At 39.6% G+C, this 25,504-nt stretch overlaps 1 protein-coding gene across 5 annotated transcripts in view; it reads left to right on the plus strand.

Moving 5' to 3' along the window:
• ATP7B (ATPase copper transporting beta) overlaps nt 1–24,815 on the plus strand; it is a 40,448-nt gene extending 15,633 nt beyond the window's left edge. For 2 of the 5 annotated variants that reach the window (XM_071448360.1, XM_071448358.1), the window contains exons 2-21: nt 443–1,670; nt 3,253–3,480; nt 4,578–4,741; nt 5,571–5,732; nt 7,174–7,250; nt 7,610–7,784; nt 8,323–8,556; nt 8,745–8,836; nt 8,956–9,083; nt 10,174–10,328; nt 10,515–10,649; nt 11,521–11,715; nt 13,249–13,431; nt 14,980–15,178; nt 16,354–16,500; nt 17,566–17,708; nt 19,554–19,757; nt 19,868–19,985; nt 20,754–20,856; nt 22,791–24,815. In XM_071448360.1, the coding sequence (XP_071304461.1) occupies nt 491–1,670; nt 3,253–3,480; nt 4,578–4,741; nt 5,571–5,732; nt 7,174–7,250; nt 7,610–7,784; nt 8,323–8,556; nt 8,745–8,836; nt 8,956–9,083; nt 10,174–10,328; nt 10,515–10,649; nt 11,521–11,715; nt 13,249–13,431; nt 14,980–15,178; nt 16,354–16,500; nt 17,566–17,708; nt 19,554–19,757; nt 19,868–19,985; nt 20,754–20,856; nt 22,791–23,055 (4,287 nt within the window). In that variant the 5' untranslated portion in view covers nt 443–490 and the 3' untranslated portion in view covers nt 23,056–24,815. Of the gene's footprint in view, nt 1–442; nt 1,671–3,252; nt 3,481–4,577; nt 4,742–5,570; nt 5,733–7,173; nt 7,251–7,609; nt 7,785–8,322; nt 8,557–8,744; nt 8,837–8,955; nt 9,084–10,173; nt 10,329–10,514; nt 10,650–11,520; nt 11,716–13,248; nt 13,432–14,979; nt 15,179–16,353; nt 16,501–17,565; nt 17,709–18,308; nt 19,758–19,867; nt 19,986–20,753; nt 20,857–22,790 lie in introns of those variants that run through there. The other 3 variants (XR_011682471.1, XM_071448359.1, XM_071448361.1) reach the window with 3 other exon arrangements.
• The last annotated feature ends 689 nt before the right edge of the window (nt 24,816–25,504 follow it).

A 25,504-nucleotide genomic window follows, 5' to 3' on the forward strand; every position in this document is an offset into this window, starting at 1 on the left:
AGCAGGTTGTCCAAACTGGGCCAGTTTATGACCTTTTTGGAGAGGCAGTCAGCACACTCTGTACTGTGACCCCCTGTGCCAGTGACAGTGTGTTCTGAAGAGCAGCTCAGGCTGTGTGATGGAAGTGTCCTGTGGCTGCAGAGAACTCAAATTTTAAATTACTTGGTTGGGGTAGGAATATTGAGTCAATTCTGCTTTTATATCCCTAGTCAGTATTTTCTAAATTGCTGCTCAAGAGACTGTCAGAAGCCTGATTCATCATCATGGGCATAACTCACTGGTAATATATTCAAAGTGTAAAATAATGTTGGAAAGGGTTTTGGCCATATAGACTAACTTGAGAGCACTTCTAGTATGTGCTTGAGAGCATATGGAGACTGTTTTTGCTTTTACAGGGCTGAGGATACATGCATTTATTTTTACTTTTCTACTTTCTCCTTAGGCTTTGTCCAACATCAATTCTCCTCCTGGTTGTGAGCTGAAGCCTACAATGAAGCATAATTTTGCTTTTGACAACATAGGCTATGAGGCAAGCTCTGAAACCATGCCCTCTCCACCTTCCCAAGAGCATACTGTGGTAGTCAACATTGTGGGAATGACCTGCCAATCATGTGTGCAGTCGATAGAAGGCCGAATTTCCAAGGTGAAGGGCATTTTGAGAATTAAAGTCTCCCTTGAACAGAACAACGCTGTTATCAAGTATCGGCGGTCGGAAATAAGCCCTGAACAGATTTGCCAGGAAATTCTGGATATGGGCTTTGACGCCAACATAGCAGAAGAGAAGTTGACAACAGCAACTGTAAATTTGCCAAGCTTGAAAGAAGCAGTAGCTAAGCTTCGGGTAGAAGGCATGACATGCCAGTCCTGTGTTACCAACATTGAAGGAAAGATTAGGAAACTGCACGGTGTGGCAAAAATCAAGGTGTCACTTGATAACCAAGAAGCAATTATTGCTTACCATCCTTACATCATTCAGCCTGATGACCTCAAGAGACACATCAGTGACCTGGGGTACGACTGCACCATTAAAAGTAAATCAGCCCCTTTGAAGCTGGGTGCCCTTGATCTCCAGCGCTTGCAGAATGCAAACCATAGGGAGACACCCGCAAATTTGGGGAGTGATGGGCTGGATCCGCTGGTCCCCAAGATGGGTAGCACAGCAACAGTGACTGTACAGATAGAGGGCATGCACTGCAAGTCCTGTGTCAGAAACATCGAAGGAAATATATCAGATCTTCCTGGCATAGAAAGTATTAAAGTGTCTTTGGAGCATAAATGTGCTGTGGTACAGTACAGCCCAGATTTAATCACCCTGTCAGCTTTCCAGCAAGCTATCGAATCCCTTCCACCTGGAAACTTTAAAGTGAGCCTCCTTAGTGGTTCAGAAGCAAATAAAACAGCATCTCCCTCAGGTGCTTTCACATACAATGTCATCAGACAGCCACCACAAGGCACGACACATGTGGCTGTTATTAAGATTGATGGCATGACCTGCAATTCTTGTGTCCAGTCCATAGAAGGGGCTGTATCACAGAGGCAGGGAGTGAAGAACGTAGCAGTTTCTCTAGCTGGCAGTACTGGGACCATACACTATGATCCAGCTGTCACTAGTGGAGAGGAGTTAAGAGCTGCCATAGAAGACATGGGATTTGATGCCTCTGTGCTGACAGGTAATTGTGTCTTTTCTTCTGTGGGTAGCGTGCCAGGGTGGGTCATGCAAGGTCTGCATTGAGATTCCTTTCTGGAGAGAAACCCTTAAAGCATCGCATTGACGTTCTCTCTTCTGAATGCCTGGCCTGATCTGACCTCATTTAGCAAGGGACAGAGGTTTCAGCTGTAAGGCACCTTATTTTGGCCCTTAATAACTGCAGCAGTGGGTGTAAGAGCTGAGTTACATTATGAAGCAAAAAAGCCTGACAAAGTAGCTCATCAAAAGCCTTTCAAGTAGCTCATCTCCTTACCCCCTGAAGTAGGCTTCCTCCTATGTCTACAGGCTGCTTTAAGTAGATCTATCAAACCAAATGTTTACATTTATGTTCCAGAATACTAAAACTTACAAACTTAATGAAGTTTTAAAACCACTTTTTACCTAGCTAAAACCTTTACTTTTTACTGTCTTTTTACTGACAGTAAATCTTTTTACTGTCTTTAGCTTTTGAACTTTATTTCTTCAGTATTTTTGCCTGCCTTACTTCACTAAACCTTGCTTTAAGCAAGGTGAGTGGCAAAATGCAGGTACTCTTTGGGGGGAACAGCTGCTTTTGCATTTCAGTTGCATCAGTGTATGCATTTTGTACATGTGCTCAATGTTTAAAAAGTTGTTTTGATGCACAATCTCCTCTCTCGCAAATTTCGAATGTGGCAATTTTCACCTGCTGTTAACCTGTTTGGTTAACATATTTGCTTTGAAATACCTGATGCAGTTTACCTGAAATTAAGTAGTTTGATCACAAAAAACCACATCCTATTCACTTCTCTCATGGGTCCAATCCCTCTGAATCTGTGGTACTACTACAAATGAGGAGGGCCCTGTATGTGGTGTTTAATTATAATTTGTTTCGTTTATAATTTGTTGGTGGGAGAGTTCCAACTCCATCTGGAAAAGGAGGGACCCCCCTGTGTTTAACATGTTTGGAAGCAATTCCTGCTCCTTTATACAAACCTCTACCCAAGGGAGGTAGTTTGTGAACACAGCTGGAGCTGTTGTGTGTCTGTTCAATATCTGGCAAAGAATAAAAATGTTTGCAAGGAGCCTGTTTGTGTTCAGGTCTATGGGGTGCTTCCAAGACTCATTTTGCAGTACTCGCAGTGTGAATGCTGTACCATAAAGAGAAACCTGTTGAGAAACTTGTTGTTTTCCTTGTTTGAGATGAAGTGATATGAGTCCTGCATAGATGGCAACAATGACAGAATGGGTATGACTGGACTCCATTCTCTGTGCTGGATAAGGACCCTCTAGATAGCAATATATCTTTATCAAGTGGAGGTAGCTGACAGCTCTAGGCATTGAAATTGGAAGGAATGTGGAAAGCTAGTTCTGTAGAGTTAGATGGTCATGGAAGTGGCCCTGGTGAATATGTATTTTTATAAGCATAGTAACGACTTTTATTATTTCCATATATAGACCAAGGTTATTGTGTCACCTTCCAAACAACTGTGAGTGTTTGTGTGGTTGATAAATGTGACTTGTTTGTACTTTTGCATCATCCAGTCACACCGTGAATAGCTCAGTGTATTGTGCATTTATTCAAGACACCGCCCCTGGAGAACACAGGTGCCCTGCTGATGCCAGCAAAGCTGCTGTGCAGCCTCGAGCTCCAGAGCCTCCTCACCAAGGCAATTCCTCAGATGCTCTTCCTCACCCTGATGGGTCAAACCAGCTCAGTGGAAGCACAGAAGAAAAGTGTGTTTTACAGATCACAGGCATGACCTGTGCATCGTGTGTGTCTACCATTGAAAGAAATTTGCAGAAAGAAGATGGTAATAAATTAAAGATTCCTATAATGAGTCTAATGATAAGGGATGATGGGATGGAAAATATGTTCTATGAGATTAATAGAAGAGGCTGTCATACAAGATCTGGAAGTTAAATAGACTTAATGCTCTGTCTCAGTGCTAATGTAACTATGTCACAGTTTCACTATCCTGTTGCACTGGTGGGCAAACATGATGAACATACTTGTAGCAGGTTGTAAAGTGATAAAAAAATCAAATAACTCTGAAGACAATAACAAAGAAATGGTTGTCATTTAGTTTTCAGGGCCTTGTTGGTTTACAAAGCAATCCATCTCCTCCAGAGCCATTGAGAGCTCGGGCATGCTTGGGCATATTTACACAAGCAGGTGCAAACAAATGTATGGCTCCACTGCCAGGGTGAGCTTAGGCACAGTGGTGTTTACTGGAAGTCTGCAGGCTGGGGCTGCCTTTCCTCTGGCCATGTAGCAGATTAACAGATGAGCCTTAGCAATGTCTGATTTCATTTGTGTCAGCATGCCTTTGGGGAGTTTTGCTTATTGATTACTCACTCCTCAGTCTCCCAGTGGTGGTCTCACTGCCTTGATTTAGAAATCAAAATAAGCATTAGCTCTTCAAACCAATTTTTTTTTGCCTTGTGATCTTTATGTTTTGATTTTCAATTTTAATGTAGATTTCTGCGGGCTTTTTATTTATTAAAAAAATAAGGAGGGGTGAAGGATAGGAAAATAAAAAAGTATAGCATTGTGCTGCAGGGCTTGTTTCAAACTACAATAGTCTAGGGCAGATCTTTCTGCAGTGGATGTAAAGGTTGCTTCCAAACATCCTTTTTGTCTCATTAGATCACAGCAAAACTCACCTCCTTTCCTGTGTAAATCTTGCAATTCCTCTCATTGCTAGAGGGAGACTCAGTGTGGCTGGGTCTCTGTAAAAACTTTGCTGTTGTGACTAGAGAAAAACACTAGAAGGAAGCAGAGAGAAATCATTAGGCTTATAATACCTCTAAGTTGTTACAGTCCTCACTGACAGTCCCTTGTAATATTTTATTTTTCTTTCCCTCAAAGGAGCTACATTATCTAATATTTTTGTTATTGCCACTGCAGGAATTGTTTCAGTGTTAGTAGCACTGATGGCAGGTAAAGCAGAGATAAAATACAAGCCAGAACTCATACAGCCTCTTGAAATAGCACAGCTGATCCAGAATTTGGGTTTTGAAGCTACCATCATGGAAAATAATGCAGAAACAGAAGGGCAAGTGGAACTTCTTGTAAGTCATGTGTATTTGAAATTACATGTTTGTTATGGAAAAGTCGGGTCTAGAAGACTGATTTTCTTGCAAATAGCTTTGCTTGAGCAGTTGTGGCTTCAGCAGCTCAGTTCTGGCTGGTGACACTTTTTTTTTATATAATTGCTGAAAAGACAAAATCAACTTGTCTTAGAAGGACCTATCCAAAAGCACTGAAATAAAAAGTGACAGTTCTATGTACAGATTAGACTTTTCTTAGCAATCAGAAATGAAACAGAAGTTTTCCTTTAAAGCACTTTAGTACAGACTGAGTAACTGAGAATTTGTCAATAAATATGCATTGCTAATGTTAAAGGCTTTGTTTAGAGGTCTAGGAGCTTTGGGTAAAATCAGTAAAATTAGTAAATTTCTTATTGAAGGATGGATTCCTCAAATACTAATTTTTATTCTCTGACAGATATTTACTGCAAGACAGAGAACATCAGTCTGGTGCTGTGTTAATAGATCACAAAGTGGTAACATGCCTTATTGAAGCCACAGGAAAATTCAAGAGAGATGAAGTTACACATGCAGAATTTGGCTCTGGCAATCTTGATAGAACCAAATTAGTTATACTTTTACAGTTAATAGCATGCCTGAGTGCTACCATGCAAATACATGGCTGTGACTTTATCTCCTGTCTGCACAATTTTGTAATAAAAGTGGATAGTTATGTTCTCAGCTTTGTATCATTTAAGACAGTTCTATAAAACCATTAAAACCTTTATGCTGAGGCTTTGTCTCAAGTACACCCACAAATACTGGGTGAATGTGGGGGATTGCTAACTACCTAAAATTGTCTTTTCTTTAGATTACAGGGATGACTTGTGCTTCTTGTGTTCACAATATTGAATCCAAACTCATGAGAACAAATGGCATATTCTCTGCCTCAGTTGCACTTGCAACTAGCAAAGCTCACATCCAGTTCGATCCTGAAATTATTGGACCTCGAGATATTATAAAAGTAATCAAGGTAGGCTTTGAAAATTTTTTATGTATGGACAATTACATGGTGAAACTTAGAAGGAAATAAAGCAGCTGATATTTGAGAGGTTTCACTGATTTTGTGGATGCCATAGTTATTGCCATGTTTTTATGCTCTTGTGGTGAGGCTGCTGTGCTCCACAGGAATGCATAGGCCCCCCAGCTGTTACTCTAAAAACACACACTAAAAACTACAAAATGAACCTTTTTTTATCTTTACCTGGCAAAAGTGTCATATATTCATTTCTTGGAATTCTATGTGTAGAATCACAGTTAATTCGGTGAAGTGTTGCTAATTTAGAAAAAAAGTACTTCTTTCTCTTGACAGTGACAAAGGCTGTAAAAGAAGTTTTGCCACAGCTCATGCCACAAGCATTACGTATCTCTGTACATGCTTGCATCTATCCCTACATCTTTTTGAATGGAAACAGCTTGTGATACAGCCTGATATTAAATGAAAAAATCCTGGTTTACCAGTAATCACACAGATCATAAAATCTACTGTTATGAAGGTCGAGATGTGGACAAAACCCTTTTCTTTTTTGTTCCACCAGAAGAGAGATCATACTGTATGAGGTGCATGCAGTGAGTAGTGAGGAGGACAGCAGAGACTGTTTGCCTTCCATGCTCTAGAGTATTTACTCAGAAAAGAGCTGCTACACCACAGAACTGATGCAGCTGCAGTTATTAACATGTTGACTAGTAGACTGTTCAGGCTGGCAGAGTAGTTCTCTAAAACATATTTTGTCACAGAAGCATTTCATGATGCAGGTAGGACGTTTAAGTGTATTGCTCTTGCAAGTGTGCTTTGGGTTTTTGTGTGTTTGGGCAGGAGGCATGGTTCTACTGCAGTTACTCACCCAAGTGACTCAAAACTGGATTTTTGCTTGGATTTGTTTCTGGGCTGCTTTGCCCTGCAGTTTGTTGTCCTACAGGTTTAAACTAACTTTAGACACTTTAATTTTCAACTTCAGGTGTATTTATTAAACTGTAGTGTTAGGGACTTGCTCACAAGGTTGTCAAGCTCCCAGTGGCTTGTGCATTTTAACTTCCTTTGTGGTATGTCCCATATCTCCTGATTATTCAGGAGTGGGGGTGAAAGGGCATATATTTTTCTTTAGGAGGAGTGGAGTACAATTCCACCTCTCAGTGGCTCCCCATGCCTAAGAACTTGGACACTTACTGCATCTATACACTGTGTTCATGTATAAGCACCAGAAGTCCTTTGCAGTCCAAATTTTGGCTACTGGCTGAAATATCCTCCCATTTCGGCAAAATCTAAAAGTAAATAAATGGATGGAATTTATTAAACATGGAACAGTGTCCTTTTCTGACATTTCTTCTAAAAGTAGTGTAATTTAAATGTGTTTTAAGTAATATGGTTAGCTTCATCAAAACTAACTTATCTTTCCTTCTGTTTCAATAAAAAGGAAATTGGCTTTCATGCTTCTGTGGCTAAAAGAGATCCAAATGCACATAACCTGAGTCATAAAAAGGAAATACAGCAGTAAGTATTTCTTTTCTCTCTCACTAAAGAACATGTCTAGATCATATCTTGTAACTCTACTCCCCCCAGCACTCTTCCCAGTTAATTAGATTATTCTTGTGTAAGGCATATTTAATTTTACCATTCGCCATTTGGTTCAAGTACTTTTATTGCTTTCATTAGTTTTAGTTTTTAACTAAAGAAGTCTATACAGTTAAACATGTTGCAGACACTGAAGTTGTTCCAAAATACTGGATCTTTGCAAATATCCCAAAGCTGTGTGTTAGTACAGTGCTAATAACCCCAGCCCTGCACTACCAGCACAGCTGGGCCTGAGTGGGGTGTAAAAAACCCGTGTATTTACAGTTTTTCTTTTTCAGGTGGAGGAAATCTTTCTTGTACAGCCTAGCATTTGGCATCCCTGTTGTAGTCTTAATGATTTATATGCAAATACCCAATGGTGAAGACCATGGGTCTAAGGTCCTGGAACAGAACCTCATTCCTGGATTATCTATTTTGAATCTTCTCTTTTTTATCCTGTGCACTTTTGTTCAGGTATGTCCATACTGCTTCCTAGGGGTTTGCTTTCTATTCATCTCCCATTTATGTGATCTGATGTGATAAAGACAGAAATGGAAAGATTGAGTGGATTAGGCCTGCCCTCTTGTCTGTACCACCTAAGCAGAACAAAGTGGCACTTTTTGTATTTATTCAATTCATAGCTCTTCCTCCTGTCAAAGTTGCATCAGATAGTTACAAGTGGAGAAGGTAATATTAAAATAAAGAGATGCCTGATGATCTGCAAACTAATTGTCTAGCTGTAGGTAAATCCTTTCATTTTCTATGACTTGTGTACTTTGCATTGCTGAGGAAAAGGATGATATTTGCTGGTTTTGAGAACCAGGAAGTGTGAATGAGAGGATGTCAAAGGAGTCAGTCTCCTAGTAGACTTGAAGGTGTATCAGTATCAAATTTGCTTGGGTCAGCAATGCCTTCCCTTATGTCCTGCATGGTTTTAATTCTGCTCTGGGCAGTATTATGTATTCTGTGGTTACTGATCTCAATGTGAGTCTGTCCCTGCTCACACCAACAGTTCCTTGGTGGATGGTATTTTTACGTGCAAGCTTACAAGTCCCTGAGGCACAAGGCAGCCAATATGGATGTGCTCATCGTGCTGGCCACGACGATTGCTTATGTGTATTCCTGCGTGATCCTGATAGTAGCAATCCTTGAAAAGGCAGAGAAAAGCCCTGTCACTTTCTTCGACACTCCTCCCATGTTGTTTGTGTTCATTGCGCTCGGCAGATGGCTGGAACACATAGCCAAGGTAACTCATCTTCACACAAATGTTGTGTATTTATGATAGGAGCAGGGTAAACTATTCAGAGGAATTTTGAATTCAGCTGTTTCTGGTGTAGTCTGTAACATGAAAGGTTGTTTAGAGCTCATTGTGTTAATTACATATCAGGATTTATATATCTCAGTGTATCTTAAGCATTAATCTCTGTTTTTTAGGGCAAGACCTCAGAAGCTCTTGCTAAGCTTATGTCTCTTCAAGCCACGGAAGCCACTGTGGTGACCCTTGGACCTGGCCACTCTATTGTCAGGTATGTATTTATGATTCAGAATCCCTTCAGCCTGCCTGGGTCACAGACTAGGCTTGATGCAGTTAACCTGAAAGCTGATAGCATAAGTAACCTGCCTGTTCTGCTTGTGTCTTTTGCAGGGAGGAGCAAGTACCTGTTGAACTGGTTCAAAGGGGTGATATTATAAAAGTTGTTCCTGGTGGAAAGTTCCCAGTGGATGGAAAGGTCATTGACGGCAGTTCTATGGCAGATGAGTCTCTCATTACTGGTAACTTCCCTTATCTTACACAAAGAAGTGAAATCTTCTGGAACTCTTTATTACAAGAAAAGAGAGCAGACCCAACCCAAACACTGCTGTCTGAATAGCCACAGGATGCTGTGGCTTAATGGATGCTGTGGCTTTGTAAGCTTGAATTAAAATCCTGCATCTGTGCACACCCTAAAAAACAGAAAGTTTTCCACTCAGTCTGGCCACTTACTAACCTACTGATAGGATAGGTAGAGTCATAACACTGTTGTCCTTATTCCAGTGATCTGGATGGAGTTTCTCCTGGAATGTATTTGTAGAGATGATACCTTCTCAGAAATAAGTTCTAAAGGATGGTGTGGAAATATTGATGAGATGCTGGAGTTTGTATGACAGGTCTCTCTCAATGAGCAAGGAGGGGGAAAGAAAGCCTTGAAATTTCATGTTTGTTAGGGGTCACAGGACTTTTTTACATGTTCAGAAATTTTAATTTCATTTTGTAAATATAGTAAGGATTCAATGCCTTGTACAATTCTTATAAATAAAGTAAAAGATACAAAAATTTGCATTGGCATTGGATTACTTGTTCTAGTTGGGAACAGGGACACCTTTAGCTTCAAAGAATCAGTTGTTATCACTAAAATAGACAAACCACTAAAAATAGACAAAATAAAGATGTTCTAGAGCTAGTATTCATGCAAAGGTAGCAGGAGAACAGGAGCTTTTCCACAGAAAAACATTCTGGTCTTTGAAAACTCAGGGTCATGGAGATAGAAACAGATTTCTCAAACTCCCATTGCTATACAAGGTGTTACTGGAGAAATTCCTAGAAGTACCTTTTCTAACCAATTTGTTCCTTGCCCTTTTGAAGTATGGTTTACTGAAAAGTTATGATCAAGGAAACAGCATTTCCTTTGAAATTAATCCTATAAAAAGGTTTATAAAAATACAACACTACCTATCCCTGTCTTCACCAGTCAGAGATACCCAGTATGTGATTTCTGGTCATTATTGCTTAGCCTACTGATTTTGCTAACATAGACTGAGCTGTGTGCTAATGGACTATGCTGTTAGGGGTATTGACTCATTTATTCTTACCTTCTCTTTCCAGGGGAACCTATGCCAGTCATTAAAAAGCCTGGGAGCACAGTGATTGCTGGTTCTATAAATGCATATGGCTCACTTCTTGTTAATGCAACTCATGTTGGTAGTGATACCACTCTGGCACAGATTGTAAAATTGGTGGAAGAAGCTCAAATGTCAAAGGTAAAAATAATGGAGAAGAAAACCTTGATCACAGCTTTTGATTGAATAATAAAAAGATTATATGTTTTGATATTTATATACTTCAGCAAACTGTGTTTTTCCAGAACTATTGTGTATTTTCATGAACTCTGCATATTTATGTGTTTCAACCACAAACATGCAAATACCTGGGTTTATTTTTTATAGGCACCTATCCAGCAACTGGCAGATAAATTTAGTGGATACTTTGTTCCATTTATCATCATCATTTCAACTGTGACATTGATAGCATGGATCACAATTGGTTTTGTAAACTTTGATATTATTAAAAAATATTTTCCTGTAAGTAGTTTTATTATTATAACTGGGTTTTTGTGTTGGGATATCTTCCAATGTAATTAAGATGCTTTTTTATGTAGGGTTTGATGTTATAATCACCCTGAGAGGAGCTCAGTTGGTTAGATAATAATACCAAGGTTGTGGGTTCAATCCTTGTATGGACCTTTATTTTAAGAGTTGGACTTGATGATCCTTGTGAGTCCCTTCCAACCCAGAATATTCTGTAAATACTTTTGTAAAACATGGTGTTTTCTACACAGAGCAGATAATGATGCTATTTAAAATCTCTCTTCAGGTATAAATATATTTTTGCATTTACCCTTTAGTTCTGCATGGGGTTCTTACAAATGGAAATTATTCACAGCATTTCTGGGCTAAACATTATCTATAGCTGTATTGCGAGGAGCTGAGCCATTCCTGTTATGTCTGAAATTTTTGTGGGCATTCCTGTTTCTGATGGCAGATAGTGGTTTTGGCTTGAGAAAGAAGCTGAGCATCTGTTATTTTTAGGATGTATATTTGCTATGCTCAGCAACTGGTGTGTGGGGGGGGGTCTGTGTATCTGGAAATAGCATTCTCCTTTGCTAAGCTTTAAAGGAAATTCCCACAAGTTATGTGACATCTGGGAGACTCAGAGCAGAAACAAACATTTGTATGCTTGAGCAGCAAAAAATCTAGAAAATAAACAATTCATATCATTGACCTTTCTTTAGCATTACAGTAACAATAATAGGTTGATTTCCTGTACGGAAGTTTTCCGGATAAATGTGTTTTCTGAAATGACTGTGATTGATTGTACACCTATGTTATCTGCTGTCGGCATTCTTACATATCTTTCTTTAATTTTTCCCCCTTCTTTTCCCTCTTCTTGCAGAATCAGAGCAAAAACATTTCAAAAGCTGAAATAATACTGAGGTTTGCATTCCAAACCTCAATCACTGTGCTGAGCATTGCATGCCCTTGCTCTTTAGGCCTGGCTACCCCCACAGCTGTAATGGTGGGCACAGGAGTGGCTGCGCAGAATGGAATTCTCATCAAAGGTGGAAAACCCCTGGAAATGGCACATCAGGTTAATACAGTTCATTCTGTACTTTTGTAGCTTACCCAGATATTGCAATATGAAAAATAATTCCCCAGGAAATTCTGCATGTTCAAAGAAAGAGGGTGGAAAGTTGTTCCTTGTTTTTTTTTTTTCCTTTTTTTTTTCCTTTAATTGATTGCTGCTCATTGAGATTAAGAAGATAAATTGAACCTTCTTCAAAGTAGTCATAGCAAAGTCTTGAGAGCCAACATACCTTACCATCTCATGACTGTGAGGTTGCTAATCCTCTTCATGGCAATCTTCTTCATGCTAATCCTCTTCTGCAAAAGAGCCAATAATCCACTGAGTTTTTTCTTTCCTCTGAAACCTTTCGTGAAATGCATATTGTTCATGATCAGTAGTTAAAAATTTAAAATGCAAGGAAAAAAAATAATTATTTGAAGATGTTTTAGTGTATAGACAAGAAAGAGAGAAGGGAGGCAGAAAAAAACCTTTGAAGATACAAAAAATATGCAAAGAGGAGGAAGAGGTTGAAGGAGAAAGAGGTTTGACATGTCCACAGCTGCTGAAAAGAAAATTAATCAAAACCATGCTGTGATAGGCTATATTAGACATATGCAGAACATTTTAAGGGAGGAGGATGGTAACAGCAAGTTAATCAGACTGATAATTCTTGTTATTACTTGATCAGAAGTTTTTCCAAGGATCACAAGTTTTTCCATGGGGCACAAGTTTTTCCAAGTCTCTGGGAAGATATAAAAAAGACTGCTAATTAATGCTGGAAGTTTTTACCTTTTGGATCCAAGCAAGGCTATGGTCAGGGCTTTGAAAATTAGGTGACCTGTGTGATTCTGCAAGGTTGGTGTGTTGCTGGATATGTAATAAGTGCCTACTTTGCTACGTTTGTGGGGTTTGTGTTTCTTTCTGCTGGGTTTATTTTCAGGATTAGAATTTACTTTGAGTTCCAGTCTATGTGGGGCTGTGTTTTTTGGTTCATTTCTGATTCCTCAAGACCCATTGGCCTGGCTGACAAGTGATGGCTGAATTTGGTGAATAGCATGACATCAATTTTGCTTAGGTTATTGTTTCTTGAACTTCTTGCACCCTTTGCATCTTCTTTATGACCAAACCCCTTCCTGAGTCCTCTTTCCTCAGTGTCATTGTTGATTGTTTTGAACTGCATTGAAAAAAGCCCTCTTTGCATCACATACCTTATGGTAAAAGTGATTAAGGTGCCATTACATGACTCCTGCATGTGAATACATGTTCTGTCCTTTGCATATGCATCTCAGTCCTACAATTACACTGTTGTCTGGGATCCTGATATGGGCACAAGATGATCTTGTAGCTTTATGAGGAATTAATAAGAAAGCATAAGGAGACCTGCTGTACAGATAATTCAAGGTACCTTGAGGAATCCCTGCTTCTGTAGATTTATTCTGTCTTTGTGTGGATATAGTCAACTGTTTATTAAAGTCTTGACTGTATTTATGTGCCATAACCATACCAGCATCCCTGTGCTTGCAGGGCTTAGGCAGTAACTGTGTTTCTTTCTTGCAGATCAAGACTGTGATGTTTGATAAAACGGGGACCATCACCTATGGAGTTCCTAAAGTCATGAGGCTGCTTTTGATGGGAGACACAGCTGTGCTCCCCCTGAAGAAAGTGCTGGCTGTTGTTGGTACAGCAGAGGCCAGCAGCGAGCATCCTTTAGGAATGGCTGTCACTAAATACTGCAAAGAGGTATTTAGCCTTCCTGTTTCATCCAGGGCCTGAAGGCATCACTGAAAATGCAACAATGTTGTATAAAATGATCAGGTTCCAGAGGAAAGGGCCTGCCAAGACAGTAACAGACTGGAAAACTGGGAGACTGCATGGTTGTGCATCTTGCTCTGGACATTACCAGACAGTGTATTTATCTAAGCTGTGTTTTTCTGGGAACAGTGTGGAGTTCTGAAGGAAGATCTTGCTAAGTTTATCTTGAACTAAAGAGAAAATAAGGAATATATGCAGGAGGAATAATTATACTTAAAATAACATCATGAAGCAAATGTGTGTGATGACATTTCATATTATCTGACTATAGTCACTTCTATGAGTCACTTGCTCATCGGAATAAATTAGGCAAAAGTCTTTAAAGCTTGAATATTAAACTGTAAAATTTGTGAATTTCACAAATGAATTAATCAATTACTCAAGTCTTTGAAAATTTTACATATCCTCAGAGGTCATTTATATATGTCATGTATTCCTCAAGCTTCAGGGAGAAGTAAAACACAAGTCACAGTGAAAATAGGAAGCCTATGTAAATAAACAATTAATGTCTGCTAAGAAAAATCATTAATTGATATAGGGAATAGTTTTAAAAATATACCAAATTTGCTAGATCTTTCAGTGATAAAATTTAGAAGGAAAAACATAAATTTAGAAGTAAAAAGATAATATAAGCAACAAACCAAATGTCTTCCTTATTTTTTACATTTTTAATTTAAAATTTGTTTTAGTACCCTGACAGTTCTGTAGTCTTCCCATGCAGCAGTTATTACTGGACTATGGCTTATATGAATTGTAATGCTATAGTGTTGGCTGATGTTCTTACCTCCTGCCTTGTCATCCCTGTGTTTTAAGATCACTGAGAGGTACATGCAGTTCCAGCTTTCAGAGACAACCCAGAATAACTTATTTACAAATTAATATTTTCTCAATTTTTTTTGTAACTTGTAGGGTCCTGATAATCCCCGAATCTCATCTTGAAGGTACTCACTGGCTTCTCTCCCTAACTCAACAGAAAAAGCTAGTTTTCCTAACATCCAGACAGATCCCTCTAGGAATTAGATACAGTTTTTCACTGTACTCTTACATATATACAAAGAGGTCTGATCCACCACAGGCAGTTGCCTGTGAGGTTAATTAGAAGTTTCTAGAATTGTAAGCTGGGTGGCTTAATGATGAAATATTTCTTTTTCATTCCCAGTCTTGGCTGAAGCCATGAACCACCAATCTAATTTTTTCATCCTTGAACTGGCAGAAAAAGCTGTTCCTTGTGGTTGCTGTTGCTAGGGCTGAGACCTGGCTGTGATCTGTATGGCTGCCCCTTCCTAGAAGTCTAAGCCACAGCACACCCAGAGCATCCTTTTTTTTAGTTCTGTGCTACTGATACTCCAGGCTAGTTTTCAGTTGGTCAGTCATTGCCAAGGGGAGGAATGAGGCCTCTTTTTGGCAAGAGTTATCTAATGTTTGTACCCCACATGGGCAGCACAGATTGATGATGGCCTCTGGTTACATCTTCAGGAGCTTGGCACTGAGAGCCTGGGATACTGCACCGACTTCCAGGCAGTCCCAGGCTGTGGTATCAGCTGCAAGGTTGGAGGAGTTGAGGCCATCCTTGGCACAGCTGAGGAAGCTCCCAATAAGCTGGATGCTAACAGGACTGGGAACAGCAGTGCTCCTCTGGGAGATAATGGAGTTATCCCACTCTTGGAATCACAAGGTAAGTGATTATCTGCCCTGTGCTGCCCCTGTACCAGCTGCAGTGTGGGGGAGAATGAACCAACAGCACCGACCACCTACCAGACAATGTACAAGAGAAAGGTGGATATGGGGCAGAAGAAGGCAAAGAACAGGAGGGACAAAAATGTGCTTTAATGAAAATTGAAGCTCTCTCCACAACTCTTGATCTCTCTCTGCAATTCAGAAACTTAACTGAGAATTAGGTACAGTGATGGGTACTTGAAAATTCCATACAATACATGGACAATAAGGCATACCCAGCAATATTCCTTTTGGACAGAAAAATGGTCCAGCAGACAGCAAAGTTTGCATTATCTTCCCATTTAAAGCAGTTACTTTTAACATATATTGTCTTACTGCAATTTTTTACATCCTCCCCTTTAGTTCCATCTTAATTTGGATCTTTTGTTTTTTGTTCATATATCTCTCAAGGCACTTAATTAAAAAAAAACCCTCAAACCTATTCAGCAGATGCAAGACAAAATGTGCTATATCTGAAAACTTATTTTAGTGCCTGATAGTTTTGATTAGGCCAATAAAATTCAGGTTTGTTTCAGACTCTCTGGATGCCACTTTGCTATTTTGTAGTGTAGGAGAGAAAGAAAAGGTATTTAAAGCCTTCCTTAAGGAGCTCATCAGTTCTCTTCAGAAGGCTGTGGTGCTCTTGACCTTTTTGAGAAAGCTATTAGAAGAATTAAATAGAATGAGAACTTCAATCATCAGAACTGTGCCATTTGTGAATGGTTCTAATGTAATATTTTCTCACCTGCTTATATTGTTCTTGTGAAGTTGGATTGGATTCATAATGAGGTGCATTGTTTGTTAGAACTACACTACTCTTTTCTTGTCAGAAATAGCTTTTATATTTGAAAGTCATTAGTTGTGAGAACAAAGCAGGATGGCATTAACTAAATGTGTGTACTGTGCTTATTCAGAGGAACAATGCCAGCTGACAAAGGCAAACACAAGCAAGTGCTTCCATTAAGTCCATGACACAGTTTTGTGTGTAAAGAGGCACAGATTGAATCTTGAAAGAGAAAACTTTTATCAGGCTGTCTTCAGGCAGTGCCTCCACCTAACTTGTCTTCCTGAAACATCTCTGCCTGTGTACACTGCTTTTGAGATGCTCATTTTTCTTTTTGTCTGTGCACAAAGGTCCATCAGCTTCTCAGAAATACTCGGTGTTGATCGGAAATCGTGAGTGGATGCGACGCAATGGCTTGAATATTGCAAATGATGTAAATGATGCAATGACAAACCATGAAATGAAAGGACAGACTGCCATACTAGTGGCTATAGATGGTAACTGCTCTTCCTTTGAGTGACTTAACAAGTATGAGTCAATCCTACTGTGGAACAGATGAAAACAATCTGAAGCAGTTGATCACTGGCTTAGTGTCAAGAAACTACTAATCTTTTAGTGCAGAACTGCTTGTGAACTGTGAAGTATCAAGGTGTTCTTAAAAGAAGCTTTAACCACACAACAGTGTTTATAAGGTTTTGTTGTGTAGGTTTTAATTTAAGAATTAATTTTTGTACCCCCTGTTGTCTAGGATCATTGTTCAAACAAGCAGTGCCAATATGGTGCCATGTCCAGTCCTAATTTATGTCAGTTAAGGATCATGGACCAACCTATCACATCAGTGGTATCAAAACATGCATAAATAAACATGCATGAATAAACATGGTGATTCATTAGATCAGTCAAGTGAGTTTTGCCAGTGGGGTTCTGCTCTTGACCATGCAAAAAGAGATCCCAGACAATACCTTGATATGAGAAATGATTACAATGGTGATAGATTGCCAGCACACCTGTGATCTTGAAATGAGGCTAATGATTCATTTACTGAACAAATATGCTTGGTGCCCCTAGAGAGCAATTTTAAAAGGCATTTGCTTGTGAAGGAAGTATGGATGCACCTTTGAGCCAATTCACTGGAAGGCAGATGCAAGACTTCTCAATGAAAGTAATTAATTCTAGTAGAGATCCAACCCTGAAAGACTAGGGGACATAAAACCAGACTCTATATGCTTCCTCTTGGAGGAGTGGCTTTAACATCTGACCTGGGCACAAATACCAACACTTTCTCTGACCCACTATCATATTTTTCCATACCATAAAACATAGAATCAGGCTTGTTTAAAAACTACTCTCCTCCTCATCTTCCTGATCCCTAAATATCTGAAATAGGCAAATGATAAGAAGAAGAGACCATAAGTGAGAGAGCTGCAGACACAAGTGTCAGTGTGGCTCAGAATGTGTTATTTCACAGGCTGCCACAGTGGGATGGAGGGGGAGCTCTGTCCTCTTGGTGCCACTTTCCCTCCCACAGCTCTCTCTGACGGAGGATGTTTCCATTGGTGCAGGTGCATTGTGTGGAATGATTGCCATAGCAGACACTGTCAAGCAGGAGGCAGCCCTTGCTGTGCACACACTGCAGAGCATGGGAATAGACGTGGTGCTCATAACAGGGGACAACAGGAAAACTGCAAAAGCCATTGCTACTCAGGTATCTGCTTATCTGTGGTTCAAAAAGCTAAACAATGAGGTTCTAGAACTCCTATTTGCCCTGGTGAATTTGAAGCAGGAGCTTCAGTTTCCCTGAAACTGCAGTTTCTCTGGATATATTAAATGAAGACAAATTTTTCTTCAACTGGACTGAAAATCAGGTCAAGTCCTATGGCATAGTAGAGGCCAGTGACTGTGTTAAGATCCCACTGTAGACATGCAGTCAGTACTTCTCCAGAGTAATGGAGTTTCTTGCAGTAATTGGTTGCTGAACTGAAGCCTCCCGTTTCCCTTCACTGAAAGGCAGACCTGTTTGGTTAGTGATGAAGGAAAGTTCCTTGAAGATGCAGTTCTGGTCACAGTTAGGCAATACACAGTGTGGATTTGTCATTATCTTAACAATAACAATATGAATTATTGCTAAGAAGCATAGCAGTCTAAAGGAGATTTGGTTTATATTTTTCCCAGTGGCAAACTATAAATGAAAAGTCAGATCCTCACTCTCCTTTGCTATGTTTCTACCCTCTCGATCTTCCTTTCCCTCTTTCCCTTTGTATTGGTCTACTTCTAATCTTACCACGTGCCACTTTGCTTTCCTCAGGTATCCCACCACACAGCTGACTCAGCCAGCACTGTGGTATGCACGCTCTTCTGTGCTGTGAGGTCTGTTTTGTTTCTCCATGCGATGCTTTAATCCTCCTCCTATTGGCTTTCACACTTTCGCTTTCGTGTTCAGTTATGATAAAGTGCTTTCCCACCTAATTTTATTTGTCAAGGGAAAAAAGTCTTTTAGAAACAAGCTTGAATTTATGGTTCCAGGAACAGAGATGAATGTTTTAAACAAGCTTATTTTGTGTCAACCTACATTGTCATTGAATTTTTGGAATGTCCTTTCCAATAGAAAGAAATGGTAAGCAGTTTTAAAAACGTTATAAAATGTTACTTTTCAAAAGGTTTAAAGAGAGCTCCTATCTTCTGTGGTGAAAAGCTGCTTCTGCCTGGTGAGGCAGCCAAACAAAGGGCATTATCCCAGCACTATTTAATAGAGACATTTGTTTTCCAACTACAACAGTAGAGCCATTGCTAGCAACTCCACATAAGCTACCATGTGGATGGGTAGAAGCATTTAGCCAGCCATTTGCTTTACTTTTATAATCTTCCTGAGACCTGCACATACTTGTTGTCTCTGTGTTTCCCCTGCTGTAATTGATCCTACATGTTTTATGTGTTGCATTATCTCCTTGAAGGCTCTGTAGAAGGATCTGGACAGGCTGGATTGATGGGCTGAGGCCAGTTGTGTGAGGTTCAAAAAGGTGAAGTATCAAGTCCTGCACTTGAGTCACAACAGCCCCTGCAGCACTGCAGGCTGGGGGCAGAGGGGCTGAAAAGCTGCTCAGCAGAAAAGGACCTGGGGGTGGTGGTCAGCAGCAGCTGAACATGATCCAGCTGTGCCCAGGTGGCCAAGAAGGCCAATGGCATCCTGGCCTGGATCAGCAATAGTGTGGCCAGCAGGACCAAAGGAAGTGCTGGAGTCACCACTCCTGAAGGTATTTCAAAGACAAATCTTTATTGCTGAGACAGTGGATCTCCAGAAGCCATGCAGGGCTTGATGTGAAGGGTAGAGTATGGTTTGCCAGCATCTCTGCAGTAGGAGGGTGCTGTTACCTTTCCTGTTCTTATGCCAAAAGTATGTTGCTCTTCAGTTTTCTGTGTAGCTTGCAAATGTTGACTTCACCAGAATCAGTTTGGTTGATATTCCTGTTGGCCCTTCACCTAGAACAGCAAAGGGCTCTTCCTTCCAGCATGAAGCATGTCACCAACATGGGGTGTCTTTCTTTGTATGTAGGTTGGGATCAAAAAAGTCTTTGCAGAGGTTCTTCCTTCTCACAAGGTTGCAAAGGTCCAGGAACTCCAAAATGGAAAGAAGAAGGTTGCAATGGTTGGTGATGGAGTCAACGATTCCCCTGCACTAGCCAAGGCTGATGTTGGAATTGCAATTGGAACGGGCACCGATGTTGCCATTGAAGCTGCAGATGTTGTCCTTATCCGAGTGAGCACTACAGTTTTGGCCTGTCCTCTTTTATCACTCACACTCCTCATTTTGGTTTAGTTTTCTGAAGACTGCATGTGGAAAACTTTCAGTGCTCTTCTGTCTTGCAGAATGATTTGCTGGATGTAGTTGCCAGTATTCACTTATCCAAGAGAACAGTTCGAAGAATACGAATAAATCTGATTCTTGCCTTAATTTATAATCTGCTTGGAATACCCATAGCAGCAGGTATGTGACTGCAAGAGCTTGGCTTATCAAAGACAGCAGCATAGTTGATCTCTGTGGTGCCTCTTATAGGATTGATTACCTGCTCAAGAAACCAAAACCAGGTTCCTAGATTATTTAAAACTTAGTAGAAGGAGGGTGAAATCAATACATTCTTTTTTTTTTTTTTTTTTTCCCTTTTGCTTGCCTCTTAGGAATAAATACTTCTAGATGAAATTAAAACTATGCTCTTCTTATAGCAGTACTTGGGGATTAGTTCCTGTATATTCAAACCCAGCTCTAATCAGATGTGCCATCCTACTTTTGGGTGCTCCCTCTTTTATTTGCCCTGAATTGCACATATTCTCTCCTACTGCTTGTAGTATTTATGCCTTTGTCAGACAGCTTCTCATGCTCTAAATTCCTACTTAAAACTTACTTCAGGTATTCCTTGTTTTGTTTATGAGTAACTTCTCCCTCCTTTTCCTGTACTAGTGCCATGCCTTTCTGTTGCCTTTGCTGTGCTTCATATGTGCAGAATATCTGGAAGGGATGAATAGTCTTGCCCTGTGGCTGCAGTCTTGTACCTGTATGGGTGCAAAGGTCATCCCTTGCAATGGAAGGGACATGTTTAGTAATGAGTGAGTAAATGCATATATTGATCTACTTGTGTTTCTGGAGGTCTCGGCAGTTGTGTTGTAGACCTGCTGATCTGTTCTGTGCTATGCAGGGGTGGAAATGCCTGTGCTGGGATGAGCAGCTCTGGCTCATGTCCATATGTTTTTTTTCTAGGTGTGTTCATGCCTCTTGGCCTTGTGCTTCAGCCTTGGATGGGGTCAGCTGCAATGGCAGCTTCTTCTGTGTCTGTCCTGCTGTCTTCACTGCAGCTGAAATGGCAAGTTGTCTTGTGTTTATCAGCTGGGGAGCTGTGGCAGTTCTGAGGCTGAGACTCAAGTGAGACACCCCTTTGGGGTTTCTGCAATCTAAAAGTACCTGAAAGTCCATTAGCTTGGGATTGCTCTGTCTGAGCCTTAGCTCCAAAAGAGACAGGTGTCACTATTATGAACTTACCTGGACTAAGGTATATGCAGTATGCTTTAACTAGCAGCTAAAAGTGTGACTGGATGTCACCTGAGACCGTGTGGTGGAGATCTAGTTCAATACCAAGTAAAGTAATGGTCAGGAGGTTTTGCTGTGAATATCAAGTGAACAAGTAGTTTGAAAGATAATTCTCCATAATGTAACAATAGATTTTTGAAAAAAATATTTGTACCTGTTTGGTTTTTATTTTTGTCTATTTAAGTTAGCCAGAGAGAAACAGGGAAGCAGTGTATTTATTCTTTTGCACCTTGCTGCAGATAAGGCATCTCTCTTTATTCTTTTGGAAGCAAACCAATTTCTGATCTACCACAAGATTTTTCAAGTTCTATTCATTTTAATGCTACATTTTTTGGGTACCCTTTTTGGCAGTTACAGTGGACCTGTTCTTAACAGCATAGAAAGCAAACAGCTTTTAAGAATAAGAATTTTTATGGTGTCTGATATTGGTCCAAACCTTCACATATTTTTACTGTAGCTGGGGTCTTCTGTACATTACAGTATAGTACAGTACAGTATAGTATAAACTAATTTTCCAAATATGGGAAATCTGTTCCTACATCATGTTTCTAATCCTGCAAATGCTCAGTGAGACCACAATATAAATACAAATTACATACATACAAGTCTGTTTGCAGAGTCAGCTCTACCACTACAGGATTTTCATCCTAAAAGGTTTCAGTGTATAGTTATTCAAAGGATGAGAAATTTCTATAACAGGATTCCTTAATTCTCCCATTTCGTTTGACCTTGTGCCAATTTCATTGTGTCACACACCATTTTAGGTAGATATTGAGAACCCCCTAAAAATATTTGGCTTCAGATTTATGGAAGCTGTCTTACAGTATACATTTTAGGACAATAATATTTCTTGAAGCGTCAGATGAGGTGAACAGAACTTCAGGTTCCAAAGAACACAATGGTGTATATATATATGTGAAGAAGACCACACATACTTGCCATTTCTGGGATTTGACTTAGTACGCATTGCATCAGAAAGTGATTTTTGTATCATTGAGTCCATTTACCTGCAATTGTCTTCTATGGACCTTCTAATAATTCAGCAAACTCATTCTTTCTTTAATTTTTAAACACTTTCTTTTTTTTAAACACTTTCTTTAATTTTTATTAAAGAACCTCATTTTGAGAGTACCTCTCTTTTACTATTGAAATGTTTTAATGCTGTGTGACGTACTCTTAGCTATTTAACACTGCTTGAAGTGCATGGAATCATAGAGTCATCTGGGTTGGAAAAGACCTTTAAGATCATTAAGTCCAACCTTTAACCTGGCACCACCAAGACCACCACTAAACCATGTCCCTAAATGCAACAGAAGAGTGCTCAATCAGTGGTATGTGGTTTTGAATGACTGAAAACAGACCAGAAACATCTTGAGGGGTGTTCTGCATTTCCCCATCATCCTCCCTTTTCCTTCTGTGCTTGTCTTGCTTGAGAGAATTGGCAGGCTCAAAATTCAAGTAGCAATAACAATTATTATTCTGTAACTGATTTTTGACCCTTACACTCTTGGCACCACACATTTTAAATTAATTGTTGGTGAGCTATTAGATAGGAAATTTATTTTAAACATGTGTAATTAATCAATAAAGTTATTTTTTCTATATAAACACTTTCAATTCATTTAGGTTATCAGAAGTTTCTGATTTGTTCCAGTGCCAGATGCTTCTACACATTGACCTCTTGTTGTAAATATCTTTTCTCTTTCTCAGTTACAAGAAGCCGGACACAGAAAGTTACGAAGCGCAAGCTCAAGGCCGCATGAAGCCACTCACTCCTTCTCAAATCAGTGTTCACATTGGAATGGACGATAGGAGGAGGGACTCTTCCAAACCATCTCCTTGGGACCAGACAAGCCAAGTGTCCCTCTCCTCCCTGGCTTCAGACAGGCTGCCAAGACACAATGGCTTCATCCAGGAGGAAGGGGGCAAGTGGTCATTGCTCATAAACAGAGCGGATGAGGAGCAGTACATCTGAAGCTCTGGACACTTAGTGCAGGGGGAAATGTTGCTCCTCCCCAGCCAGGGGAGGGACTGACTTATTTCATCAGCAGCTTCAGTGTTGTAAGTGAAGTATTCCTTCAGCTCATAAGACAACTGCAACTCAGCTCAGCGTTGGGTTGTATGGATTGTGGATTTTTTTCAGGTCACCAGTTATTTCTAGTTATGGAAATAATCTGTGCCACTGTAATGAACTGGCTTGTTTGCACACAGCATTTAGTGAAATAATGTAAAATTGTAATTTGCAGAGTCTAAAAGAGTTTCTCTGTGACTCTTTGCTAGGAACCAAATTTCATACTTTTCAATCTGTCAATATTTATTACTTCAAGATCACATGAAGCAAGAGTATTTTCAGAGCTGCCAAATATTAATTTGTGTCTAAATGAAATTATCAATGGCATAAGGGACTATGTGGTCAGAATTTGAATTTTTACACAGAATCCTAACTAGTCATGTCACTCTGGGAACACTTTGTATTTATGGCATCTCCTGGGACCAAAAATACTTTGTTAGTTCACCTGCTTCAACTCTCTGAAAGGTCTTTTTCAAAGATTTTCACTGCTTTGAGGTATTGCATCCTTTTGATGCACATTTCTACTGCTCTCTTTGATTTTCTCTTTTGCTCCGTATGAGCCCCTTTCCCCTTTTTCTTGCACAAGAGATCTTCTATGAGTTATCATTATGTTTACAGATATTTCTATTTGGGACAAACTCCTTTAAGTCACCAGGAACCTTTCCATTCCAGTTGAAATCCATAAAGGCAGAGCAGTTCCTGGTCCCAGTTATCCAAGATACCTTGCTGGACCCCAGGGAGCTCCTCAGAGTTGGGCAGTTGTCTGTCTCTTTCCTCTGACAGAGTGAAGAATTTATGCCAGTGTGGGCAAAGGTGGTATTTACCTTGGCATGACTGAGCAGAACTAGCACTGGTGAGACTCCAGTGTAGCTGAACAGAGGGAGATTATTGCATAACTTAACCCCAGCTTGCTGGTTGCTTAAAATGCAGCTAAAATTTTATATTATAAAGGTGGAAAATGGCCTTAAAGTGGGCTTCTATTTGCCATCATATGAATAAATGACAGGACCTCAACTAAGAAAATTTGTAATTTAAATTTGTATTTATTTTTTTGCATTGGTTTTAGTTCCCCTCTTTACTTCAATGAGAAATCAAAGTACTGGACAACCCTTTTTTGCTTTAACATCTTTACCAAAGCTTGCAGTAACTTCATCCCTGTGGATGTCAGATTCACCCCTTAACACTTTTTAGAGTCAGGACAGTAGGAATCAACAGTTTTGGTGCACTGGATGCAGTTCCAGAGTGCCGTGTTGTCCAGCTGTGGGACTCTGATGTAAGCAGAGTTTTATAGTCAAAGAAATACTTTGCTAAACAACATGAAATAATTGCTTCTTTTCATTGACTGAAATATAGAGCTGTTTCTAACATGGGTTCAAATACTGCTTCTCCTAATGTAAAAATGAAAAACAAGTCGGAGAGGAAAAGAATTGTTCTTAAAACATTTGATGAGTCTTCCCATTTTCTCAGCACTGTCTTAAATATAATTACAAATCAGTTTTAAAACTCTATATAAGTAGAGATTACTTTCACAGCACACATACTTTTCAAACATGCCATAGGTGCATGTCCGCGTGGGAAAGAGGGTCTGAAGTTTTACTGTTCTGTATTTTCTTACCAGTCCTTACAGTAAAAATATGCTTTGGTTTTTAAAAAAAATAAACAAATGACTGTGTGTCTTTTTTTTTTTTTTTTTAATTGAGGAGTTCAGAATAAAAAGGGCATAAAGAGAGATTGTTGGATTGCAGGGTACATATGCACAAGGTTTTGTGACTGCTTTGTGATCTGTTTTAGGCAGGATATTTAGAAGGGAAAAATAGACAGTGTTGTTTCATGTTGAGACAGGTGAGGTTGCAAACATGTTAAAGGGTGCAAATTGGATATTGGATTCAAAGTCATCTTGGGGAATTGGACAGAACCAGGAAACTTTGCAAACAGAACAGAGAGGAATTAAAGGCCAACTTAGCTGAAAAAGGTCAGGTAGTTGTCTGGCATTCATTTTGTCACCCATTCTAACCACACAGTGATCCTGCAAAACAAAGAGAGAGGTATAAAGACTGTATCACCCAGATGACAAAATACCTCATTCTGTTCTGCTCAGGAGAGGCATCAGCTGAAATTGCAGGTCTAGTTTTATATGTCATGCTTGTTAGGAAAAAACAGTTCAGAGAAGGGCCATGAGATTTAACAGAAATCTAGAAAACGTGAGAATGTAATTATATGAGAATGAGAAACAGAAGAAGATTGATGGAGTTTGAGTAATTTTGCTTACAGAAGACCATAAGGAAATACAAGTCTCAAGATCAAAAGAGAACAATTTATTCCTTTCATCTTTTCAGTGTCTTTTATGTTCATG

The sequence above is a fragment of the Agelaius tricolor genome, unplaced genomic scaffold (genome assembly GCF_023055355.1).
Source record: "Agelaius tricolor isolate 1412-34295 unplaced genomic scaffold, bAgeTri1.0.p SCAF_26, whole genome shotgun sequence".
Classification (NCBI taxonomy): Eukaryota; Metazoa; Chordata; class Aves; order Passeriformes; family Icteridae; genus Agelaius; species Agelaius tricolor.